This window comes from Rattus norvegicus, chromosome 7, assembly GCF_036323735.1.
Source record: "Rattus norvegicus strain BN/NHsdMcwi chromosome 7, GRCr8, whole genome shotgun sequence".
NCBI classification, from domain to species: Eukaryota; Metazoa; Chordata; class Mammalia; order Rodentia; family Muridae; genus Rattus; species Rattus norvegicus.
In genome coordinates, this window is record NC_086025.1 from 1,956,332 (window position 1) to 1,978,571 (window position 22,240).

General features: G+C 50.1%; 2 protein-coding genes across 7 annotated transcripts in view; one reads left to right on the forward strand and one right to left on the reverse strand.

Annotated features, from left to right (window-relative positions):
• The window catches only part of Itga7 (integrin subunit alpha 7), a 28,901-nt gene extending 11,885 nt beyond the window's left edge, over positions 1–17,016 (forward strand). For 3 of the 6 annotated variants that reach the window (XM_063264290.1, XM_063264294.1, XM_063264293.1), the window contains 13 exons: positions 1,055–1,204; positions 4,683–4,798; positions 5,201–5,390; positions 7,231–7,311; positions 7,397–7,476; positions 7,574–7,648; positions 7,786–7,888; positions 8,342–8,518; positions 8,682–8,810; positions 11,894–12,007; positions 12,218–12,316; positions 12,405–12,530; positions 16,347–17,016. In XM_063264290.1, the coding sequence (XP_063120360.1) occupies positions 1,055–1,204; positions 4,683–4,798; positions 5,201–5,390; positions 7,231–7,311; positions 7,397–7,476; positions 7,574–7,648; positions 7,786–7,888; positions 8,342–8,518; positions 8,682–8,810; positions 11,894–12,007; positions 12,218–12,316; positions 12,405–12,530; positions 16,347–16,577 (1,671 nt within the window). In that variant the 3' untranslated portion in view covers positions 16,578–17,016. 6 annotated transcript variants of the gene reach the window in all.
• On the reverse strand, positions 17,003–19,649 carry Mettl7b (methyltransferase like 7B). The gene is made up of 2 exons (NM_001024276.1): positions 19,130–19,649; positions 17,003–17,749 (listed from the first exon to the last, which is right to left on the reverse strand). Exons 1-2 carry the CDS (start codon positions 19,625–19,627, stop codon positions 17,513–17,515), a joined length of 735 nt encoding a protein of 244 aa, NP_001019447.1. The 5' UTR covers positions 19,628–19,649; the 3' UTR covers positions 17,003–17,512.
• Between the last annotated feature and the right edge of the window lie 2,591 nt (positions 19,650–22,240).

Below are 22,240 nucleotides of genomic sequence, written 5' to 3' on the forward strand. Positions count from 1 at the left end.
ACACATACACAGACACACAGACACACAGACACAGACACACAGACACACACACAGACACTCACACACACAGACACACTCACACACAGACACACTCACACACAGACACACACACAGACACATTCACACACACAGACACACACACAGAGACACAGACACAGACACACACAGACACACACAGACACACACAGACACAGACACAGACACACACAGACACAGACACACACAGACACAGACACAGACACACACAGACACAGACACACACAGACACAGACACACACAGACACATACACACACACACATACACACATACACATTCACAGACACAGACACACCCAGACACACACATACAAATTAAAAAAGTAGAAATTCTTTTTTTTTTAATTTATTTTATTTATATGAGTACATTGTAGCTGTCTTCGGACACACCAGTAGAGGGCATCCAATCCCATTACAGATGGTTGCGAGCCACCATGTAGTTGCTGGGAATTGAACTCAGGACCTCTGGAAGAGCAGTCAGTGCTCTTAACACTGAGCCATCTCTCCAGCCTGAAATTCTTTTTACTTGACAGCACATGTCCTAAGATTGGGGCAATGGATAAGACTAGCTTCTTCATGAAGATGATACATAAATTAATGAAGAATTCCATATTTTTTGAAAAAAAAAAAGTCTTGGCATTAAACGGGTTTCCTTTTGAGTTCTTTTTTACCCACCGTTTGCCTTGATGCCTGATTTTTTTATTTTATTTTAATGGAGTGTCCTGGAACTTTTTAATACTGGCCGGACTGGCCTACATATGAGACCCTACTTCCTTAGCCTACCTTTGAGAGCTGCCTTCCTACATCTGCAAAGGGAAGTCTGGATTTCACAGGGGTGGGGGGTGTCAAGTCTCCAAGGAAGGCCTTTTTACTGCTGTGTCTCTCTTTCTTATTCCCACATACATTCCCCTGCATCTCTACCTCCCTGGATTCCTCTCCAAGCTCGAGAGTCTTCAGTATACTGGTGGGAGCTGGGACTTGGGGGTTGTTCCAGTGAGAAACAATCTTCCCCTTCCAGGAAAACGTCAAAGACAAGCTACGGGCCATTGTGGTGACCCTGTCATATGGTCTCCAAACCCCTCGATTAAGGAGGCAAGCGCCTGACCAGGGGCTCCCCCTTGTGGCTCCCATCCTCAACGCTCACCAGCCCAGTACACAGAGGACTGAGGTGAGCATGAGGGAAATGGAACTGGGAGGGACAATGGTCCTGATGTCTCCACTGTGACACCCACTCACAGCTCCCAAAGCTCTTTCACACACAGTACAACAGTCTATCTGTGGGTGATGAGACACCTCAAAGGCAAAAAGGCTCAAATGACCATGTGTTCCTAGTGTGAGAGCACAGTGCTCCTGGTGTGAGAGGACGGTGCTCCTGGTGTGAGAGGACAGTGCTCCTACTGTGAGAGGACGGTGCTCCTGGTGTGAGAGCACAGTGCTCCTGGTGTGAGAGCACAGTGCTCCTGGTGTGAGAGGACGGTGCTCCTACTGTGAGAGGACAGTGCTCCTACTGTGAGAGGACAGTGCTCCTACTGTGAGAGGACGGTGCTCCTACTGTGAGAGCACGGTGCTCCTGGTGTGCGAGGACGGTGCTCCTGGTGTGAGAGGACAGTGCTCCTGGTGTGAGAGGACAGTGCTCCTGGTGTGAGAGCACAGTGCTCCTGGTGTGAGAGGACGGTGCTCCTGGTGTGAGAGGACGGTGCTCCTGGTGTGAGAGGACGGTGCTCCTGGTGTGAGAGGACAGTGCTCCTACTGTGAGAGGACAGTGCTCCTACTGTGAGAGGACAGTGCTCCTACTGTGAGAGCACGGTGCTCCTGGTGTGAGAGGACGGTGCTCCTGGTGTGAGAGGACAGTGCTCCTGGTGTGAGAGGACGGTGCTCCTGGTGTGAGAGGACAGTGCTCCTGGTGTGAGAGCACAGTGCTCCTGGTGTGAGAGGACGGTGCTCCTGGTGTGAGAGGACGGTGCTCCTGGTGTGAGAGCACAGTGCTCCTGGTGTGAGAGGACGGTGCTCCTGGTGTGAGAGCACGGTGCTCCTGGTGTGAGAGGACGGTGCTCCTGGTGTGAGAGGAAAATGCTCCTGGTGTGAGAGCACAGTGCTCCTGGTGTGAGAGGACAGTGCTCCTGGTGTGAGAGGACGGTGCTCCTGGTGTGAGAGCACAGTGCTCCTGGTGTGAGAGGACGGTGCTCCTGGTGTGAGAGGACGGTGCTCCTGGTGTGAGAGGACGGTGCTCCTGGTGTGAGAGGACAGTGCTCCTGGTGTGAGAGGACAGTGCCCCTACTGTGAGAGGACAGTGCTCCTGGTGTGAGAGGACAGTGCTCCTACTGTGAGAGGACGGTGCTCCTGGTGTGAGAGCACAGTGCTCCTGGTGTGAGAGGACAGTGCTCCTGGTGTGAGAGGACGGTGCTCCTGGTGTGAGAGGACAGTGCTCCTGGTGTGCGAGGACGGTGCTCCTGGTGTGAGAGGACGGTGCTCCTGGTGTGAGAGGACAGTGCTCCTGGTGTGAGAGGACGGTGCTCCTGGTGTGAGAGGACGGTGCTCCTGGTGTGAGAGCACAGTGCTCCTGGTGTGAGAGGACAGTGCCCCTACTGTGAGAGGACGGTGCTCCTGGTGTGAGAGCACAGTGCCCCTACTGTGAGAGGACAGTGCTCCTACTGTGAGAGGACGGTGCTCCTGGTGTGAGAGGACGGTGCTCCTGGTGTGAGAGCACAGTGCTCCTGGTGTGAGAGGACAGTGCTCCTGGTGTGAGAGGACAGTGCTCCTGGTGTGAGAGCACAGTGCTCCTGGTGTGAGAGGACGGTGCTCCTGGTGTGAGAGGACGGTGCTCCTGGTGTGAGAGCACAGTGCTCCTGGTGTGAGAGGAAAATGCTCCAGGTGTGAGAGCACGGTGCTCCTGGTGTGAGAGGACGGTGCTCCTGGTGTGAGAGGAAAATGCTCCTGGTGTGAGAGGACGGTGCTCCTGGTGTGAGAGGACAGTGCTCCTGGTGTGAGAGCACAGTGCTCCTGGTGTGAGAGGACAGTGCTCCTGGTGTGAGAGCACGGTGCTCCTGGTGTGAGAGGACGGTGCTCCTGGTGTGAGAGGAAAATGCTCCTGGTGTGCGAGGATGGTGCTCCTGGTGTGCGAGGACGGTGCTCCTGGTGTGAGAGGACAGTGCTCCTGGTGTGAGAGCACAGTGCTCCTGGTGTGAGAGGACGGTGCTCCTGGTGTGAGAGGACGGTGCTCCTGGTGTGAGAGGACGGTGCTCGTACTGTGAGAGGACAGTGCTCCTGGTGTGAGAGGACAGTGCTCCTGGTGTGAGAGGACAGTGCTCCTGGTGTGAGAGGACGGTGCTCCTGGTGTGAGAGCACAGTGCTCCTGGTGTGAGAGGACGGTGCTCCTACTGTGAGAGGACAGTGCTCCTGGTGTGAGAGGACGGTGCTCCTGGTGTGAGAGGACAGTGCTCCTACTGTGAGAGGACAGTGCTCCTGGTGTGAGAGGACGGTGCTCCTGGTGTGAGAGGACGGTGCTCCTAGTGTGAGAGGACAGTGCTCCTGGTGTGAGAGGACAGTGCTCCTGGTGTGAGAGGACGGTGCTCGTACTGTGAGAGGACGGTGCTCCTGGTGTGCGAGGACAGTGCTCCTGGTGTGAGAGGACGGTGCTCCTGGTGTGAGAGCACAGTGCTCCTGGTGTGAGAGGACGGTGCTCCTGGTGTGAGAGGACAGTGCTCCTGGTGTGAGAGGACAGTGCTCCTACTGTGAGAGGACGGTGCTCCTGGTGTGAGAGGACAGTGCTCCTGGTGTGAGAGGACAGTGCCCCTACTGTGAGAGGACAGTGCTCCTGGTGTGAGAGGACAGTGCTCCTACTGTGAGAGGACAGTGCTCCTGGTGTGAGAGGACAGTGCTCCTGGTGTGAGAGGACGGTGCTCCTGGTGTGAGAGGACAGTGCTCCTGGTGTGCGAGGACGGTGCTCCTGGTGTGAGAGGACGGTGCTCCTGGTGTGAGAGGACAGTGCTCCTGGTGTGAGAGGACGGTGCTCCTGGTGTGAGAGGACGGTGCTCCTGGTGTGAGAGCACAGTGCTCCTGGTGTGAGAGGACAGTGCCCCTACTGTGAGAGGATGGTGCTCCTGGTGTGAGAGCACAGTGCCCCTACTGTGAGAGGACAGTGCTCCTACTGTGAGAGGACGGTGCTCCTGGTGTGAGAGGACGGTGCTCCTGGTGTGAGAGGACAGTGCTCCTGGTGTGAGAGCACAGTGCTCCTCCACTTCCTGGAGTCACTCAGGTCTTAGGATAAGAAAGGCTGTAGTCTTCTGAGATGGACATCAAGACCTTAACCTACCTTTCGTTAAGTCATTCATCGGAAGGGGCGTGTGCAGCTCCTTGCATGGCTCTCGGCCATCCGGTAGTGGTACCCTTCACTGTTTCTCAGTCTCTGGGATATGGTTTGTACAGTCTGGGCTGGATGATGTGGTCTACCTAGGGAATAGCCTATATGTCAGCCCTCTATTTTACAACTCAGAAGAGGTTATGAGGCCAGCCCAGTGTCACACAGTTGTAAGTGCAAGTTCTGGAGTTGTTTAATCCATGTTTCCTGAAGCCACCATATGCCTTGGTTGACACATTAGACCTCTGCCTCAACCTTAGAGATGATCTTCTCCTCAATACTCTCCTAGATCCACTTCCTGAAGCAAGGCTGTGGTGACGATAAGATCTGTCAGAGCAACCTCCAGCTTGCGCAGGCCCAGTTCTGTTCCCGGATCAGCGACACAGAGTTCCAGGCTCTGCCCATGTGAGAAGGGTGGAGAGTGCGTTTGTGGGGGAGGAGAGGACCAGAGCTCAGAGTGGTCAGGCAGAGGCCCTGACTCAGAAGACCATAGTGTCCTTAGCAGAGAGGATTCTCCTAGTCTGTACAATGCTGTATGTTTTGTTACACACTCCTTGGTGAGGTAGGGATGGCTGGCTCCATGTTATGAATGGGGAGCAGAGGCCCAAAGGCCTTGCTGTTTATACGAGGTCAGAAAGTGTTGGAGTTAGGGTAAGGATTGTAAGGATCGAGGTGCACTGAAAGAGCTGGCTTGTGTCTTGGGGGACCTGGAGTGGGAGGAGAGGCAGTGTGTACTTGACTGATGTCTGGGAAGAGAGAGCCGGTGAGAGGCCCAGATTCTCCAGTGAGTTGGGTCCTGTCCTCCAGGGATCTGGATGGGACCGCCCTGTTTGCGCTGAGCGGGCAGCCATTCATAGGCCTGGAGCTGACAGTCACCAACCTGCCCTCTGACCCAGCCCGGCCTCAGGCAGATGGGGATGATGCTCATGAAGCCCAGCTCCTGGCCACCCTCCCAGCCTCTCTTCGATACTCGGGAGTCCGCACTCTGGACTCTGTGGTAAGAACCTGGGACAGGGCACAGTGGGTGGGGTCCTTTAACGTTTTGTTTTTGTTATTTCTTTTGTGAGTTTTTTTTTTTGTTTTTTTTTTTTTGTTTTTTGTTTTTTGTTTTTTTTGGTTGTCATGAGTCCTATCACAATGTTTTCAAACCTGTATTTCGGTGTGCTTATCTGGTCATCATGACTCCCAATCTCTTCCTCCCCGTTTTAGTCATTGTTCCTGTGTTTCATAGCTGTGAAGAGACACTGTGACCATGGCAACATTATTTTTCTCCCAGAGACAGGGTTTCTCTGTGTAGCAGCCCTGGCTATACTAGAACTCAATTTGTAGATGAGCCTGGCCTCGAACTCACCGAGATCCACCTGCCTCTGCCTCCAAAGCGCTGGGACTAAAGGTGTGCGCTACTGTGCCTGGTCCCTTGCCATGGGCGACTCTTACATAGGAAAGCACTTGATTGGGACTGGCTCACAGTTTTGATGGTTTAGGCCATTATCGTCGTCGTGGGAAGCATGGAGGCACGCAGATATGGGCTGGAGAGGTGCAGGAGAGTCTACGTTCAGATCGGCAGGCAGCAGGAAGAGACAAGGGGAGACTGGGCCTAGATTGAGCATTTGAAACCTCAAAGCCCACTCTCCATGACACACTTCCTTCAACAAGGCCACACGAACTCCAACCAGGTCACACGTACTCCAGTGAGGCAGCACCTCCTAATAGTGCCACTCCCTAATGGCTAAACATTCAAATCTATCAGCCTGTGGGAGACATTCTTATTCAACCACCACATTTTCTTTCTCCCACTACATAGTCCCCACATGCTTACACACACACACACACACACACACACACACACACACACACACACACTATTTGTCTTTCTGTTCCAGTATTAACCTGTCTTGTTCCTACTTTCCTCTTTACCCTTCTTCCTCCCAATATAAGTCTCTGGGGTGTGTGTGTGTGTGTGTGTGTGTGTGTGTGTGAACATGCGTGTACGTACGTGCACGTGTGTGTTTGAGACAGGGTCATACTTATGTAGCCTTGACTGGCCTGGAACTTGCTCTGCAGAGCAGGCTGGCCTCAGTTGGCAGAGATCCACAAGCTTCTGCCTCTAGAGTGGTAGACTTAAAGGCATGCACCACCAAGTGCCAAGCTTGGTCCATATGTATATTTGATACAAGGTCTCTCTATGTAGCCCAAGCTGACCTTGAACTTGTGGCAGTCCTTCTGCCTCAGCCTACCAAGGACTGGAGTTATAGGCACATGCACACACGTACACACACATATGCACATACGCACACACACGCGCACACATATACACTCACACAACTGTACACACACATACACACATGCACATGTACACACTCACACATGCACGCACACATGCACACACACATGCATACGTACACACTCACATATGCACGCACACACACACATTCACACACATGCACACACACATGCACCCAGAGGGCACATATAGGAGGTTTATATATATTTAGAGTCCACGTATGAAAGAAAATTTGCAACATTTCTTTTTTCCTATTATCTATTCCTGTGCTCCCTCACTCCCAGTTTAGAACCCCTCTTCTCCTCATCTAGTTCCCCCACCCCCATACAGTTCCCCTTTCACTTTTATAGGAGAGAAAAAGTGATGCTTGTCTTTCTGAGTCTGGCTTGCTTTGCTTAACATGGTGATCTTCATCCAGTTCCACCCATGTTCTTGAAGATGACAGTTCTGCTCTTCTTTATGGCTAAATTAAACTCCATTGTATGTACACGTGAGGTGAGATCTTGAGAGCTTTAGTAACTCAAACTGATCTATTCTTCCCTTCCCAATCCAGGAGAAGCCGCTCTGCCTGTCCAACGAGAATGCCTCTCATGTCGAGTGTGAGCTCGGGAACCCTATGAAGAGAGGCACTCAGGTTGGCATGCCTGGCTTGTGCCTTGAGTGGCCCATGCTTAAGACCCAGCCGTCCCCTGACTCACCTGTCATTCTGTACTGGGCAGGTCACCTTCTACCTCATCCTCAGCACCTCTGGAATCACCATTGAGACCACAGAGCTGAAGGTGGAATTGCTCTTAGCCACGTAAGCCTGGGGTCAGGTCGGGTCGCTTAGAAAGGCTTCGAGTGCCTCACGGGGTTCCTGTGCCAACTGCACACACTTGCCTGTGTCCACATGTCAGGATCAGTGAGCAGGACCTGCATCCGGTCTCCGTTCGGGCTCATGTCTTCATTGAATTGCCGCTGTCCATTTCAGGGTAAGCACTGCTTGTGTGGGCCCCTCTGCTGCTCCCAATCTCAGTTTGTGCTCTGCCTTACTTGGCCTTACCCTCCTGACTCCATTTGGCCAGACCCCAGGCTTCTTTATTCCTTCTTCTCGTCTCTCAACAACCAGGGTGGCCACTCCTCAGCAACTCTTCTTCTCTGGCAAGGTGAAGGGGGAGAGCGCCATGCGGTCTGAGAGGGACGTGGGCAGCAAGGTCAAGTACGAGGTCACGGTAAGCATTTTGTGCGGCCCCTCCTCCATCCCCTCTCTTCTTGGCACAGAGGCTAGGCTGTCGAAACCTGTCCCCCACATGGTGGTCCTGGGGTTCCAATGCTTCTGCACTGGGTGGGCAAGGCTAAGAACATGCTGGTGCAGGGGTCTCAGTGTGTCCTCTGGACAGCTCTCCTGCAGGGCTGAGAGGCTCTGGGAAGCACCTCTGCTCGGGCTCTGACTGGAAGAGGGTCCTGGGCACAGTTTATGCCTTTCCTTAATACTTCACCCTGGCTTGACCCAGATCCCCTCTCTCACCTGTGCTCAGCTTTGCCTAGGTTTGGTATGAGGAGAGAATGATGCCCGCTCTGATCTAGACTGTACAGCTTTGGTGAGGCTGTGTTTCCCCTCAGCCTTGCTCCTCTCTCTGTGATGTATCTGAGCTTCGTTTCCTCACACTGCTTTGGGCCCATAGGTCTCCAATCAAGGCCAGTCACTCAATACTCTGGGCTCTGCCTTCCTCAACATCATGTGGCCCCATGAGATCGCCAATGGGAAATGGCTGTTGTACCCCATGCGGGTGGAGCTGGAGGGTGGACAGGGGCCTGAGAAGAAAGGGATCTGCTCCCCAAGACCCAACATCCTCCACCTGGTGAGGCTTAGAGGCAGGGTGGGTGAGTGGGTGGGGTTTGGGGAGACTGGGTCGGGGGATGCCATGCAGCAGAGAGAGCTGTGCACATGGTGGAGAGGAGTTGCCATCTCACGGTTACAGTATTTGGAGGGACCCTATCTGCTCCTTCCTCTTCCCTGTCCAGGATGTGGACAGCAGGGATAGGAGGCGGCGAGAGCTGGGGCAGCCGGAGCCTCAGGAGCCTCCAGAGAAGGTGGAACCTAGCACATCTTGGTGGCCAGTGTCCTCCGCTGAGAAGAGAAACGTGACTCTGGTGAGGCAGGGCAAATGGTGCAGCCACTGTGGGGTGCATGTATAGTAGAGGGGCTATCGCAGGTGTACAGAATGTCTGGGAGCTTCCATGGAGGTCAGCCTGACAAGGTGCTCAAACACCAGGAATGAGTAAGCATCAAAGCTGGAGGGAGAGAGTGCCCAAGGGACAGTCCCTAACACCTTAGACTACAACTCCCACTGCCCACTCCAGGGCCAGCTAGGTAGCCAAGCAAGTGATCCTGCTCATTTATATGAAACATCACATGTTACAAGGGCTGCATGAGGGCTGCACCGTCTAAGTGCTGGGATTACAGGCATGTACCATCAGGCTCAGCACTCTGTTGTCTGTTGTATACGTGTGAGGTTTGTAAAACTATCCATTTTGGGCGGTTTTGCTTCCCGTTTTCCCGTGTACTTTTGGTGTTTAGCTGGTTTGTTCAAGGCTCTATGCTTGCTCCTCCGTTGGTGCTAACAGTGAGAATGTGGTACAGATGTCAGTTGGAGACACTGAGGGTGGAGATAACCCAGGCATGACAATGTGGGCAGTACAGCCCTGGAGAAACTTGGCTGTTCTCTGTAAGCGGTCAGTCCACTCTCTCACATCCCGTTCTTTTTCTGTGCTGAAGCCTCCCCATGCCTCTTTGACACCTGAGGATAAAGAACAGGGGCAGCTGTGTGTCTGGAAGTCGCTGCTGCTGTGGAATACGTCTAGTTTCAACTTCTCCACAGGGCTGGCAGCTCTAAGAGACTCCTGGTTAACAAGAACTTTGAAATAGTTGCTCTTATTTCTCCCTCTCTCCGATTTTACTAGTCAGGATTTTCTCTGTGTAGCCTTGACTGTCCTGGAATTTGCTCTGGAAACCAGGCTGGCCTTGAACTCACAGAAACCCTCCTGCCTCTGTCTCCTGAGTGCTGGGATTAAAAGCATGTGTCACTCTGCCTAGCTTAGATAGAGTCCCCAGCTCATGGCAAACCTAACAGTCTTCCTGGCACTAGGATTACGAGGATACGCCACCAGATCTAGTTACTTATTAATTGCATTTATTTTTATTTCAGAGCCAAGTGGCACATTATGATGTGAAATACAGTGTGTTCCCTCTTTACTTAGAAGGGCTGGACATCAAACTAGGGCCTTGCATACGCCAGAAGAGCACTCCACTACTGAAGTACAGCCTAATCCTCATTCCCTTGAGAGGGGAAGGGATGTTGTTATGCAGCCCAGGCATCCTTCCAGTTTGTACCCTTTTATTTCCTCTCAGATGCTAGAATTGCAGGCATGTGTCCCTGTGCCTGGTTTTACTTACTATTTCCTTTTCTGCTTTTTTTAAAAAGTAATTTTATTATTTTTATTATAATTTTATTTGGTGTTCTGCCTGCACATATGTATGTGACCCACATGCACACAGTGCCTTCTTCTAGAGGTCACACAGGTGACTGTGTGACATTTTTCTACCCATTCCTGGCTCATTTCACCTCATGTACTATCTCAGATTCTTTAGAAATATTTTTAGAAGATTTATTTATGTTTACGAGTGTTTTGCCTGCATTCATGTATGTGCGTGATGTGTGCACCTCGTGCCCATGGAGGTCGGAAGAAGGCTTCGAACCCCCTGGAAATGGAGTTATGGATGGCTGTGAGCTGCTGTGTGGCTTCTGGGAACTGAGCACAGGCTCTCTGCAAGCATAGTCAGAGCTCTTAACTGCCGAGCCACCTCCCCATCACTTAGGATTCTTGTTATACAAAATAGAGGCAGCAGAGAGCCTTGCCTTTCAACAAGCTGACAAAAGAGTTTTGAAAAAGTAATGGAAGACCAAAAAATTTCAAAAAGGGGCTAGGAGATGGCTGAGTGAGTAAGGGTGCTGGCTGCCAGGACAGAAGACTCGAGTTCCATACCCAGGACTCACCACATGGTGGAAGGAGAGGCCCAGCTCATGGAAGTTGTCTTCGGCTTTCGTATGTGTACAGCAGTGTGCACCCTCCCCACTGAGAAAATGTTTTCTAAAGAAGGACTCCAAACACTCTCAAGCCATTCTCGTGTGTGTGTGTGTGTGTGTGTGTGTGTGTGTGTGTGTGTGTGTGGTGAATGGTGACTAAGGGTAACTATTAAGTTAAAGTCAGGCTTGGAAGGAAGAGTGTGACTTCCCTGGCCCTAGTGACTCCTCTCGACTCCCTCAGTGAGTTTAGAATGCGCTTTGCCAAATAGGAATGTCTGCTTTGCTACTGAATTGTCTCCTCCCTTCCCTTCCCCTCCCCTGTCCTCTCCTCCCCCCTCGCCTCTTAACAACAACTTCTTCTTCTTCCCCCTCCTCCCCCTCTTCCTCCTCCCCCTCCCCCTCCTCCCCCTCCCCTCCCCCCTCCTCCTCCCCCTCCCCCCTCCCCCTCCCCCTCCCCCTTCTTCTTCTTCTTCTTCTTCTTCTTCTTCTTCTTCTTCTTCTTCTTCTTCTTCTTCTTCTTCTTCTTCTTCTTCTTCTTCTTCTTCGAGACAAAGTCTCATTATGTAGTCTTGGCTGTCCTGGAATGCCCTGTATAGACCAGGCTGGCCTCAAACTCACAGAGACCCATCTCCCATTCTTGAGTGCTGGGATCAAAGGTGTGCATCACCTTTCTGGCACCACTGAATAGCTTTACTAGCTATGTGACCTGAAGTAGGCTGGTGGCTTTCCTTAAGCTTAGGTTTCTTCTTTTGAGAAACACTGATGCCAGGCGCAGTGGTCTACATCAGAGCAGTCTCAGCACATAGAGGCCAAGGTCAGAAGGATAAGTTTGAGGTTAGCTTGGGCTAGTGAGACCTTGTCTCAAGATTTGGAGCTTATCTGAGGTAAATGCCTGGTAGTTACTGGATGCTTAGTAACTGAGACAATAGGTTGGGTGGGTTTCACCTCAGGAAGATGCTCTGCCTGTTGCTAGGAAGTGAAAGACAGCTCCCCCCAATGTGTTTCAAAGCCAAATAGTCTAGAGTTGAGGTAGGTACTATTTTGGGCCAGAGAGTTGTCTTGGGAAGACTTCCTGGAGTTTGAGGTCAGATGAGAGCATGGGAGAGAGGCAGACTCACGGCTCAGGGTCCTGCCTCTCCTTGTTCCTAGGACTGTGCCCAGGGCACGGCCAAGTGTGTGGTATTCAGCTGCCCACTCTACAGCTTTGACCGTGCAGCCGTGCTTCATGTCTGGGGCCGCCTCTGGAACAGCACCTTTCTGGAGGTGAGGGCACCATTGGGGTTCCAGGCTGGGCGTCTTCTGCAAAAGCCCCATTGGAGTTTGCTTCGTCCCCTTTCCCATCCAAACGCAGCACTCTATAAAGCCAAATTTACCCTCTGCCTTGGCACCGTTCAGTCTGTAATCTCAGTGACTGGGGAGGGTTGAGGGGAGCATGGGCATTGAGAAGGCGGCGTCTCTTCCTTATCCCCTTAGGAGTACATGTCCGTGAAGTCCCTGGAGGTGATCGTCCGAGCCAACATCACAGTGAAATCCTCCATTAAGAACTTGCTGCTCAGAGATGCATCCACAGTGGTGAGCTGCCAGGCTGGCGGGTGTGGTGGGCGGGTGGGGACTCTCCTCCTTCCCACTCACTCCAGCTTTTGAGCTTCTTGTTTCTCAGATCCCAGTGATGGTATACTTGGACCCGGTGGCTGTGGTTGCAGAAGGAGTCCCCTGGTGGGTCATCCTCCTGGCGGTGCTGGCTGGGCTGCTAGTACTGGCCCTGCTGGTGCTGCTGCTGTGGAAGGTGAGGCTTGAGGAGGGATGGAACAAGTATGAACTAGACTTAGAGTGGATAACCTCTCACCTACACGTGCACTCATCCCTGCGTGGGTGCCATTTGCCAAAGGCCAGCTTTGACAGGGCAGGTACACTGTTTAGGAGAGGCATGGAGTCAGCGATTAATCACTCAGCAGACTTTTTTCTGAGGTAGTAAAACAATTCTCAGGGGCTAGTGAAAAGGATGAGAAAACACACACCCACACATACACCTACATACGCACATACACACACACACCTACATACACACATACACACACACCCCTACATACACACATACACACACACATACACACACACACCTCTACATACACACATAGCACACACATATATACACATATACACATCCATACATATACACATGCACACATACATACATATACATACACATATATATACACACACATACACACATAGATACACACATACACATAGATACATATACACACATATATACACATATACACATGCACACATACATAAACACACATAGATACAAACATACACACATACATACATACACACATATACACATACATACAGACACACATACATACACACATAGACATGTACATAAATCCATGCACATACATACACACTCATAGATACATACACATATACATACACACATACACACATACAGACACACATATGCACATACATACATACATACACATACAGACACACACATACATACACAATCATAGATATATACACACATACACATATACTTGCACACATAACACACACACACACACTTACTTGGTGGCTGAAGCAAGGCTCTAACAAGCTCCAACAACTTTATTTTCCCCTATAGCTTATATATCCCAGCAAAATCTTTCAAGGAATATGCAAATTACCCTATGGTTACATTCTATTTTTCTTTAAGTGAATAATTACAGTCAGTTATATGTAAAAAAAAAGCATGTTCCCAATACCCTTACATGGTTAAATGTTTTACATATTACAGGTAAAAAACAAATTATTCCCAAGGACATGTATGTTCATGTTTAAGTAATTTGTTACAGATTAACAAAGGGTAAGTAGGCAAAGTATTTTTATCAGCCTCTTGTAGGGAGGCTGCAATTTATGGTTACAAAAATGGATCAATTATTTTATTATTTATCTTGAAAAGTAATCTTATAAAAAATTTTTTAAAAGAATCACAAATGTAAACTTTTATATAAAGAGCAAGCAGCCATTTCTACTTTAAATTCCCAGTGTGCACACCTGCCCATCCACAGTTTTTAATTAAATTAATTAATTAAATTTAATTAATTAAAGCACATCAGGAAGCAAAAATGGGTCCAAGAAATTAATCATCATCTTGATCCTTAGCAAGAAAGGCACATCAGCTAGTACTAGTCTGGCCGCCATTGTTCCTACTCCTTGACCTCAAAATCTTTCACCCAATTATCAAGAGTGTGACTTTCCGAACTTTAAATTGTTCCCCCAAATTTTCTATGTCACAGCCACTAACAAAAACATCTTAACCTAACTTTACTAATAATCTACATTTCTAAATTTTTTCTTTTAGAGTTATTTATTAATCATATATGAGTACACTGTATCTGTCTTCAGACACACCAGAAGAGGGCATCAGATCTCATTACAGCCACCATGTGGTTGCTGGGATTTGAACTCAGGACCTCTGGAAGAGCAGTCAGTGCTCTTAACCGCTGAGCCACCTCTCCAGCCCTAGATTGTTTGTAAGGTGGTGGTTGAGTCATTAATCTGCTCCAGCAGCAATGCTTGGAAAAGATAATTGCTGTTATTGAAAGTCCAATGACACTGCCCAGTGAGGAGCTGGAGAGACCCACAGAGTTTTTGTACAACTCATAGATCATGACCGGGACGGAAACAACCAGAGCAAAACCTCACAGCAGCATGGAGTCCTCAGGACACATGGTTCTTGGGGTTGTGCCCTCTGAGGCACCCATGGTGATTGGGCTAACTGGTGGGCTGCATTCCATGAGTTCTTGCATGGCCCCCTGCAATCTAGCAACTCTATGGAGCACTTACCCCACAAACACCAGGAACTCCATCTGCCCTGGATGCTTTGGAGATGACTCTGGTGCACCTTATCCTCAAGGATTGTGTTGTCCACTGGGAAGCCTCGTAGTTGAGGGAGAGGTAGAAGGTGTTAAGTTGAGACAGTGGGAACTCTTTAGAGGGCGTTCCCCTGGAGCTAGGCCTGGGAAGAGGGTGAAGTGTTTGGATTGGGATGGGGGCAGATGGGAGTGGGATGTGAGACTTCTAGAAGAACCATCGTGGATAAAGCCCCAGGAGTAGGGAAGTGTGGTCTGATTTAACCGGAGCAAAGCCTGGGAAGGAAGCTGTGATCAAGGCCAATGACTATAACACTAGCTCAGGGAACTGCTTGGCGCTGAGTGGGAGCTGCACACCAGACTGTACATGGAACCATTCTTGCTTGAACAGAGCTGTAATGGAATTCTGTTGGCTTAACATAAAAGCACACACATGCGTGTGTCAGTGTAGGGGATTTCATGCTCCACCAGACCCATCCCTGAGCCACATGCTACACATGGGGCTGGTGCATAACCAAACACATCTTTGGGGCTCTGTGGACTGCCTTGCCCACCTGCTATTTGAGAAGTGTGTGTCACCAGTGAGCCAAGCTCTAGGGTGGCACCCATGCTGTTGAGAACTTGCCCAGTCTTAGGGACGATTAATATCTTCAAGATTGGCCTCAGGATGCCCGTCCCATCCACTACTCCCAGAGAACAGATACAGAGGTCCAATTCCTCTTCAGTCTTCCCATCCTCTGCCTCTTACCCCTATCCTTCAACATCCCAGTGCGGCTTCTTCCGTCGGAACAGTCCAAGTTCATCATTTCCAACCAACTATCACCGAGCCCATCTGGCCGTGCAGCCCTCGGCCATGGAGGCTGGGGGCCCAGGGACTGTGGGGTAACTGTTGTGTGTGCACGCGTGTATGCAAACGGGTGCATATCTATGTGCTTATATGTGTGAGTCTATGTACAGATCCCAGAATTTGGGTGTGGGGGTCGTGAATGTGCAGGGGGTATGTGTCAGGAATGTGCAGGGTAAGAAGGGAAGTGTGCACAAGGGAGGTGAGGGTCCTAGTGTCCGAGGTAAGGAGTAATTAGAAAGGTGAGGTTCTAAGTGTGAGCATACGTAGCCTGGCATGCACAGACGGTGGGTAGGCTAAGAGTGTGAGCATGTGGGCAGGTGGGGTGGTTCCATGCATGTCTTTTCTGTGGGAACAGTGTGCAGAGATGATTGTGCAGTCTGAGCATGCAGGAGGAGTCTTGTCTATTCTAAGTTTTAGTATGCAAGGGGTCTAACACCATCTTGGTAGGTGAGGGGTTAAACTACCCTGGCCAAGGGGATGCATAGAAGGCCACAGGTGTATGCATATGAGGTTGGAGGGGCAGGAGGTCTAGAAGGTTATTTATCCCTTGGATCTTGTATCCTAGGAGACACTCCTGAGGTTTCTAAAGAAGTTTGAGTAAGAGAGGAAGGCTTGGAAAGTCCTGATGTTCAGTTTCAAGCCTCTCTTTCAGGGACCAAGGGAGACTTCCTTGGTTTGCTCCTTGGGTTTCCTGGTTTTCCTCCCGCTGTGTGAGAACCTTGGACCCCAGTACTGATGGTAGCAAGCTGGGGACTGCCCAGTGTGCTGGAAACTGACCAGCCTACTTTGCATTTGCTTTGGCTGGTTCTTTCTAGCCCAGGGATGGTGAGGGGCTTCAAGGGGCCTCAGTTCTGCAGTCTCCTCATGGTCTGGCTTGGTGTCCTTATAGCTGGGATTCTTCAAGCGGGCGAAGCACCCTGAGGCCACTGTACCCCAGTACCACGCAGTGAAGATCCTTCGGGAAGACCGGCAGCAGTTCAAGGAGGAGAAGACAGGCACCATTCAGAGGAGTAACTGGGGCAATTCCCAGTGGGAGGGCTCCGACGCACACCCTATCCTGGCTGCCGACTGGCACCCTGAGTTGGGTCCTGATGGACATCCTGTGTCAGTCACTGCCTAACTTCTCCTGTCCCAAGCCCAGCCTCTGGGTTCCTTCCACCCTTTCCCAAGATGGCTCTTTGGGGGTGGAGATAGTGGAGTAGGTTGCTGGCTTCATGTTGAAATAAGGCAGGTTCTGCTTTCTCAGGGGCACAGATCTTTCCCACCGTGAGAACCACCCCTTCCCATCTTCTCCGTACAATGCTGTGAGACACGGGGCATGGCTGGAAGGACAGGCATGACCTGGTGCAGGATGGAGAAGAAGGGGTACTGAGCTGCCTCTCTCACCCACCCTGTAAGACCGTCTTCCCCAAAGTGCCTTAGACAGAGGGTCAGGGAAGAGATCGTGTCACTGTCTCAGGGGCCCTTCCCTCCTAAGTCTTTCCTGTGCTCTGGCCTTAGTGTGCTGTACCAGCCCAGCGGATCTTGTCTATTTATTAAAAAGTATTTGACAATAAGAACTCTGGCTGCTTTATTGAGTGCTGCTCTCATTCTGACGTTTGTCTGCTCTCTGTTCCTCTGTAGTTCAGGATAGAGTGTATGGTGGGGAGGGAGGCTGAGGTGGCCAAGCAAGGGATACATGCCAAGGGGGCACCAGGGAGAACGTTACAATGCTGTGAGACACGGGGCATGGCTGGAAGGACACACAAGGGCGAGAGAGAGAGAGAGAGAGAGAGAGAGAGAGAGAGAGAGAGAGAGAGAGAGAGAATGAATAAATGAATGAATAGGGGTCCTAGAAGGGTTGGGTTGGGTAAGTCCAGGGCCTTGCAGTCTAGTTTTCTGCCTCAAGAGAGCAGGAAGAAAGCCTCACTGTGGAGAAAGGCTGAAGCTGATTAATGATCACCCCGGCCGTGGCAGCGGTGCTGAGAGTCTCTGCTTTACCTGACCCCTCCTTAGAAGTACTGGGGTGGCTTCTGGCTGCAGATGGGGAGATCAGATGGCCTTCTTGGGGGAGAGTTATTTCACAGCTTTCCCCATGATGTGGGGCCCAACAGGTAACCACTTGAAGGGAGGGGGCTGCCATTCCAGTTGGACTTCAGAGAACTGTGCCTTCTCAATGTCTTTCCAGGTCTCTCTGGTGAGGTGGCAGCCATCTCCGATGTGTTTCCAGGTAGGTTCTAAAACTCGCTGCCACAGGAGGGCCTGGCTTCCCTGAGGCTCAGACACATGCTCCCAGAAGAACAGCAGGCCTCCCTGGGAGGGAGGGCGGAAGGAAGGAAGGAAGGAAGGAGTCAAGAACGTTTATCTGCCCCATGTGACTTGTGGTCTCAATTCTCTTCCTTCTCTAAGACCCGGCGTGCCAGATCTCACACAGCTCCAGACATTACCTATATGTCCAGCTCCTGCCCTCCTCACAGTGCATATAAGGAGCTTCTGGTAACTGGGTGACCACAACAGGGGAAAGATCTGTATAGAATTACTAGAATATTATACAGTAGGGAACAGGAGCAAGTGAGAGGACGTCCACGTGTGTAACCTTTGAGCATTGTTACACGATACTTCTTGTCTACCTGTTCGTGCTCAAGAAATCTGTGATTAAGCTTTTTTGTTTTGTTTTATTATTTATTTATTTATTTATTTATTTATTTATTTATTTATTTATTTATTTTTTGGGCACAGGGTTTCTCTGTGTAGCCCTGGCTGTCCTGGAACTCACTCTGAAGACCAGGCTGGCCTTGAACTCAGAGATCTGCCTGCCTTTGTCTCCCAAGTGCTGGGATTAAAGGTATGTGCCCAGCTACTTAGTGGTTAAGTTACAAAAGTCACAAAAACGTCTTATTGTATTTTAAATAAATTTACAAATTTGTGTTGGGTCACCTTCATGGCTGACCTGGGGCTGTGGGTCAGACACACGTGCTACACAGAGGTGTGATCCCAGCTTCTTCTGACTGCAACAGGACTCCCTCAAGCCCTTTTCCCCCAGTGTAGTCTTCCTAGGGAATTTGTTCACTGCTATACTGAATCACCACTGAAAGGTCACCCGGTTCAGAGCTCAGTCTCTAGATCACATCTTGTCCTGACTTCCAGACCTGAACTTTTAACAACCCATGTGGCTTCTCTGCATGGATATCTTAGTGGATCCTGAGACCCAGCACGTCCAGAACAGTTTTTCCATTCCAGCAAGTGGACGAGTCATCCACATCCTCTTCAGTTGTACAAGCCAGAAACTTCGGAAATTACCCTGAATCCCTCTCTTTCCATGCCCCGCTCAAACTCTCATAGACTCGACTCCCCCTAACACTTCTGCTTGAAGTGTTTTATTCCCCCCCCATCCTCCACTAGAACACCTTTATTCCCTCCCCTCACACCCCCAAACCATGGTAACTTCTCAGACATCAATTTAAATTTCATTGCCTCCGCTGTCTTCCCTAACTCTCCTCACTCCCCTGTGTTTCCACAGCATCCTCTGTGCCCCTTCATGGTCAGATCTCCCACCCATCCACAGATGCTTATGCCTAATAGGCCATTCTGATGGTGCATTCAGCTGTCCGATGGTGGGCTACATCAGCTTCCTCTGGATTGCCCCTGCTTTGCTTACCTGTTCCAGGCCTATACCCTTCCTAGTCTACTCACCGGCTTCAGGACTCTCTGGACTTCCTGAAGGACTTTTCTGGGGCTCTGCACAGAACACAGCACCAGGGTACAGACCACCACATCCATGGAACTGTCAGCCAGCTGTTTCATGTTTTCTCCGTATGCCACAATGAAGCGCTCATATTGGAGGTGCCTGTTCTCAGCCATGCTCTTGGTCAGAAACTTCTCAAAGTTGGGGTTTGGGTCCACACAGGTGACCTTGCAGCCAGGCGGGTAGAACTGGAAGTTGGCACCGGTGCCACAGCCCAGCTCCAGCAGGGTCACTTCGTTGGAGGTCCCCTTAAGATCTTTTATCTGGCTAAATAGTTCTCGCTTCTTGCTCTCCATCTTTTTGTAGGACCTGGCTGTTAGTGTGGCCATTAGGTAGGGGAAGTAGGTTTTGCATATGGGCTGCCAGCAGCCCAGCAGAGCCAGCAGGTGTAAAGGCAGAGTCAGGAGCAGCACCAGCAGCTGCAGCAATGGAACCAGGACATCCATGGCGTTAGCTTCTGATGGCGCGTCTTGTGGAACACTGGATTTTTGCCTCTGCCCAGGCTGGCAGATGTAAGTCTCCCCTCCTCCTCTGACAGGACTTTGCTCTTTGCTTCTTGCCTTGTAATTCTTTTACTGGGCGGAGCATGTGCATGTGGAATTCCTCCAGAAGCATGGGTCACGCAATGTAATTGACTCTTCAACAAGTTTTATGTCGGTGAAGGATCAAGGCAGTGCCCATGTTACTGTGTTTTAGAAGATGGTTGAGCATGCTGGGTTGCCTCAGAGGGAGCAGGAAGGGGGCCAGGTGCGGGGGCATCTTTCAGATCACAGCCTCATGGGAGCCAAAGGCTAGGAGCAGAGTTGACTCATCGCTCTCAGATCTGCTCAGGTTGTGCAAACTAGAAACACCCTCTGGAATTGTAATCAGCAAAATGCCTTTGTCCTAAATGATGGCCAAATAGAATGTACAGGGTCAGGCCCGATGGTTAGGTGAGGGAAGGAGGTTATTGGTCAGAAGAAAGGCTGTGGGGTTGGAGACAGGCCTCAGCAGCAGAGTGCTGGTCTGCTGTGCTTGAGGCCCTGAACTGAAAGAGGGCACTTAAAAAAATCCTGTTAAATATTATATTTAAAATTTTATGTATGTATGCATGCACTGTATGAACACTCTTGAGTGTATGTGTGCTATGATGCACTTGTGGAGGTCCAATGACAACTCGTGGGAGTTGGTTCTGTCTGTCCACCACTTGAGTACCAAAGATTGAACTCAGGTTGTCCGGTTTGTCAGTAAATGGCTTTACCTGCAGATTCATCTCAACAGGCTCTGGTTTTCTTTTTAATGTTGTGAGTGTGTGTGCACGCATACGTACCAAGGTTAGCAGGTGGAGGTCAGAGGACAACTTCGTGGAGTTGGTTCTTTCCTTGTATCTTTATGTAGGTTCTGGGGATCAAACCCAGGTCTGCAGACTTGCACAGAAAGCACTTTAGCTACCTCAACCATCTCACTGGCTCTTAGAAGGCATTATTTTTGAGCTGAATTCTCATTTCAAATTCAAGGCCTCCAGACTCCATAAATAGAAGAAAAGGAAGAGACAAGGAAGGAGAGAAGAAAGAAGGGCAGACAGGGAGCGAAAGAGTTTGGAGACCTGAGGTTAGTCCTTGCTTGGTATGAGCTCTGTGACCTGTTGAGAGTGTTATCAAGTGTCAAACGAGGTGTGAGGTCCTTCCATGACGTCTAATGCCCCGCCCTGCTCCTGCATAGGTCCTGTATGATCATGGAGTGTAGGGGCAAGAGGCTGCCTGACGAGTCCTTGGGACCTGATGACAACTTAGTCCAGGAAAGCTTCAGGACCAGGTCAGAGCTGGCACTGACTCAGGGGTCTCACAGCATCAGAGTGCAAACTCCTAGGTGGTTAAAGTATTGATTTCTTTTTGCCTCTTATGTCTGAGGCCTCCCTTAGTGTCTTAGTAAGTCCTCATGGACTTGAGGGCTGCATAGCAGTGGCAGTGGCCATTTTCTTTTTCTTTCCTTTTCTTTTTGTTTCTTTTCTTTTCTTCTTCACCCCTTCTCTTTCTTCTTGTTGTGCTTTGCTAGGGTGGGGTTAAGTCTTTTGCTAGGCAACTGCTGTACCACTGAGTTATATCCTTAGTCTCAGAAGAAAGGGGTTGAGTATATGTTCATATAAGTATTGGATGTGGCTGGGGCTCAATGGTCAGAGTGTTCACTTGGCATGTGGAGGCCCTGCTTCTAGAATCCACAAAACTAGGTGACACATGTCTCTCATCTCAATCCATCCATCCATCCATCCATCCATCCATCCATCCATCCATCCATCCATCCACCCAACCACCCATCCTTCCACTCACCCACCCACCCATCCATCCACCAATCCATCTATCTATCTATCTATCTATCTATCTATCTATCTATCTATCTATCTATCTATCTATCTATCCATCCATCCAATGGGAGGAAGAGTTCCAAGAGCAGGCAAAAGAGCCAGAGACACACCCACTCCGACAGTTAGGAGTCCTACAAAACTGTCAAGCTACCTGCCCCAGTGTATCTACAGAGGACCTGGTACAGACCCATTCAGGCCCCATTTCTCTGTGTAGCCCTGGCTGTCCTTGAATTCAGAGATTAGCCTGTCTCTGCCTAAGTGCTCGGCTGAGAAGGAGGTGCCATTAAGCCACATGTATCATTTTTGTTACTTATTATAAAGTTTGTTTTTTGGTTTCATAGAACTGATTGTTGCTTCATTTACCATCACTTTTGAGTTTTGTAGACCTGTTTTTTATGTAGTTATCTTACTAAATCTCTCTCTCTCTCTCTCTCTCTCTCTCTCTCTCTCTCTCTCTCTCTCTCTCATTCAGGGTTTCTCTAGGTAGCCCTGGCTGTCCTGGACTCCCTCTGTAAACTGCTGGCTTTAACTTCAGAGATTCACTTGACCCTGCCACTGAGTGCTGGAATTAAAGAGAAAGAATTTTCCTGTTTAGGTCTGCCCCGCACATGCATAGCCTCCGCTAAAACTCGATGGCCGTGTCATGCCTGCGGAACACCTTCATAACCACATCCTGAATGTCATGTCATTTTACCTACACATCTCTATTTTTCCTCAA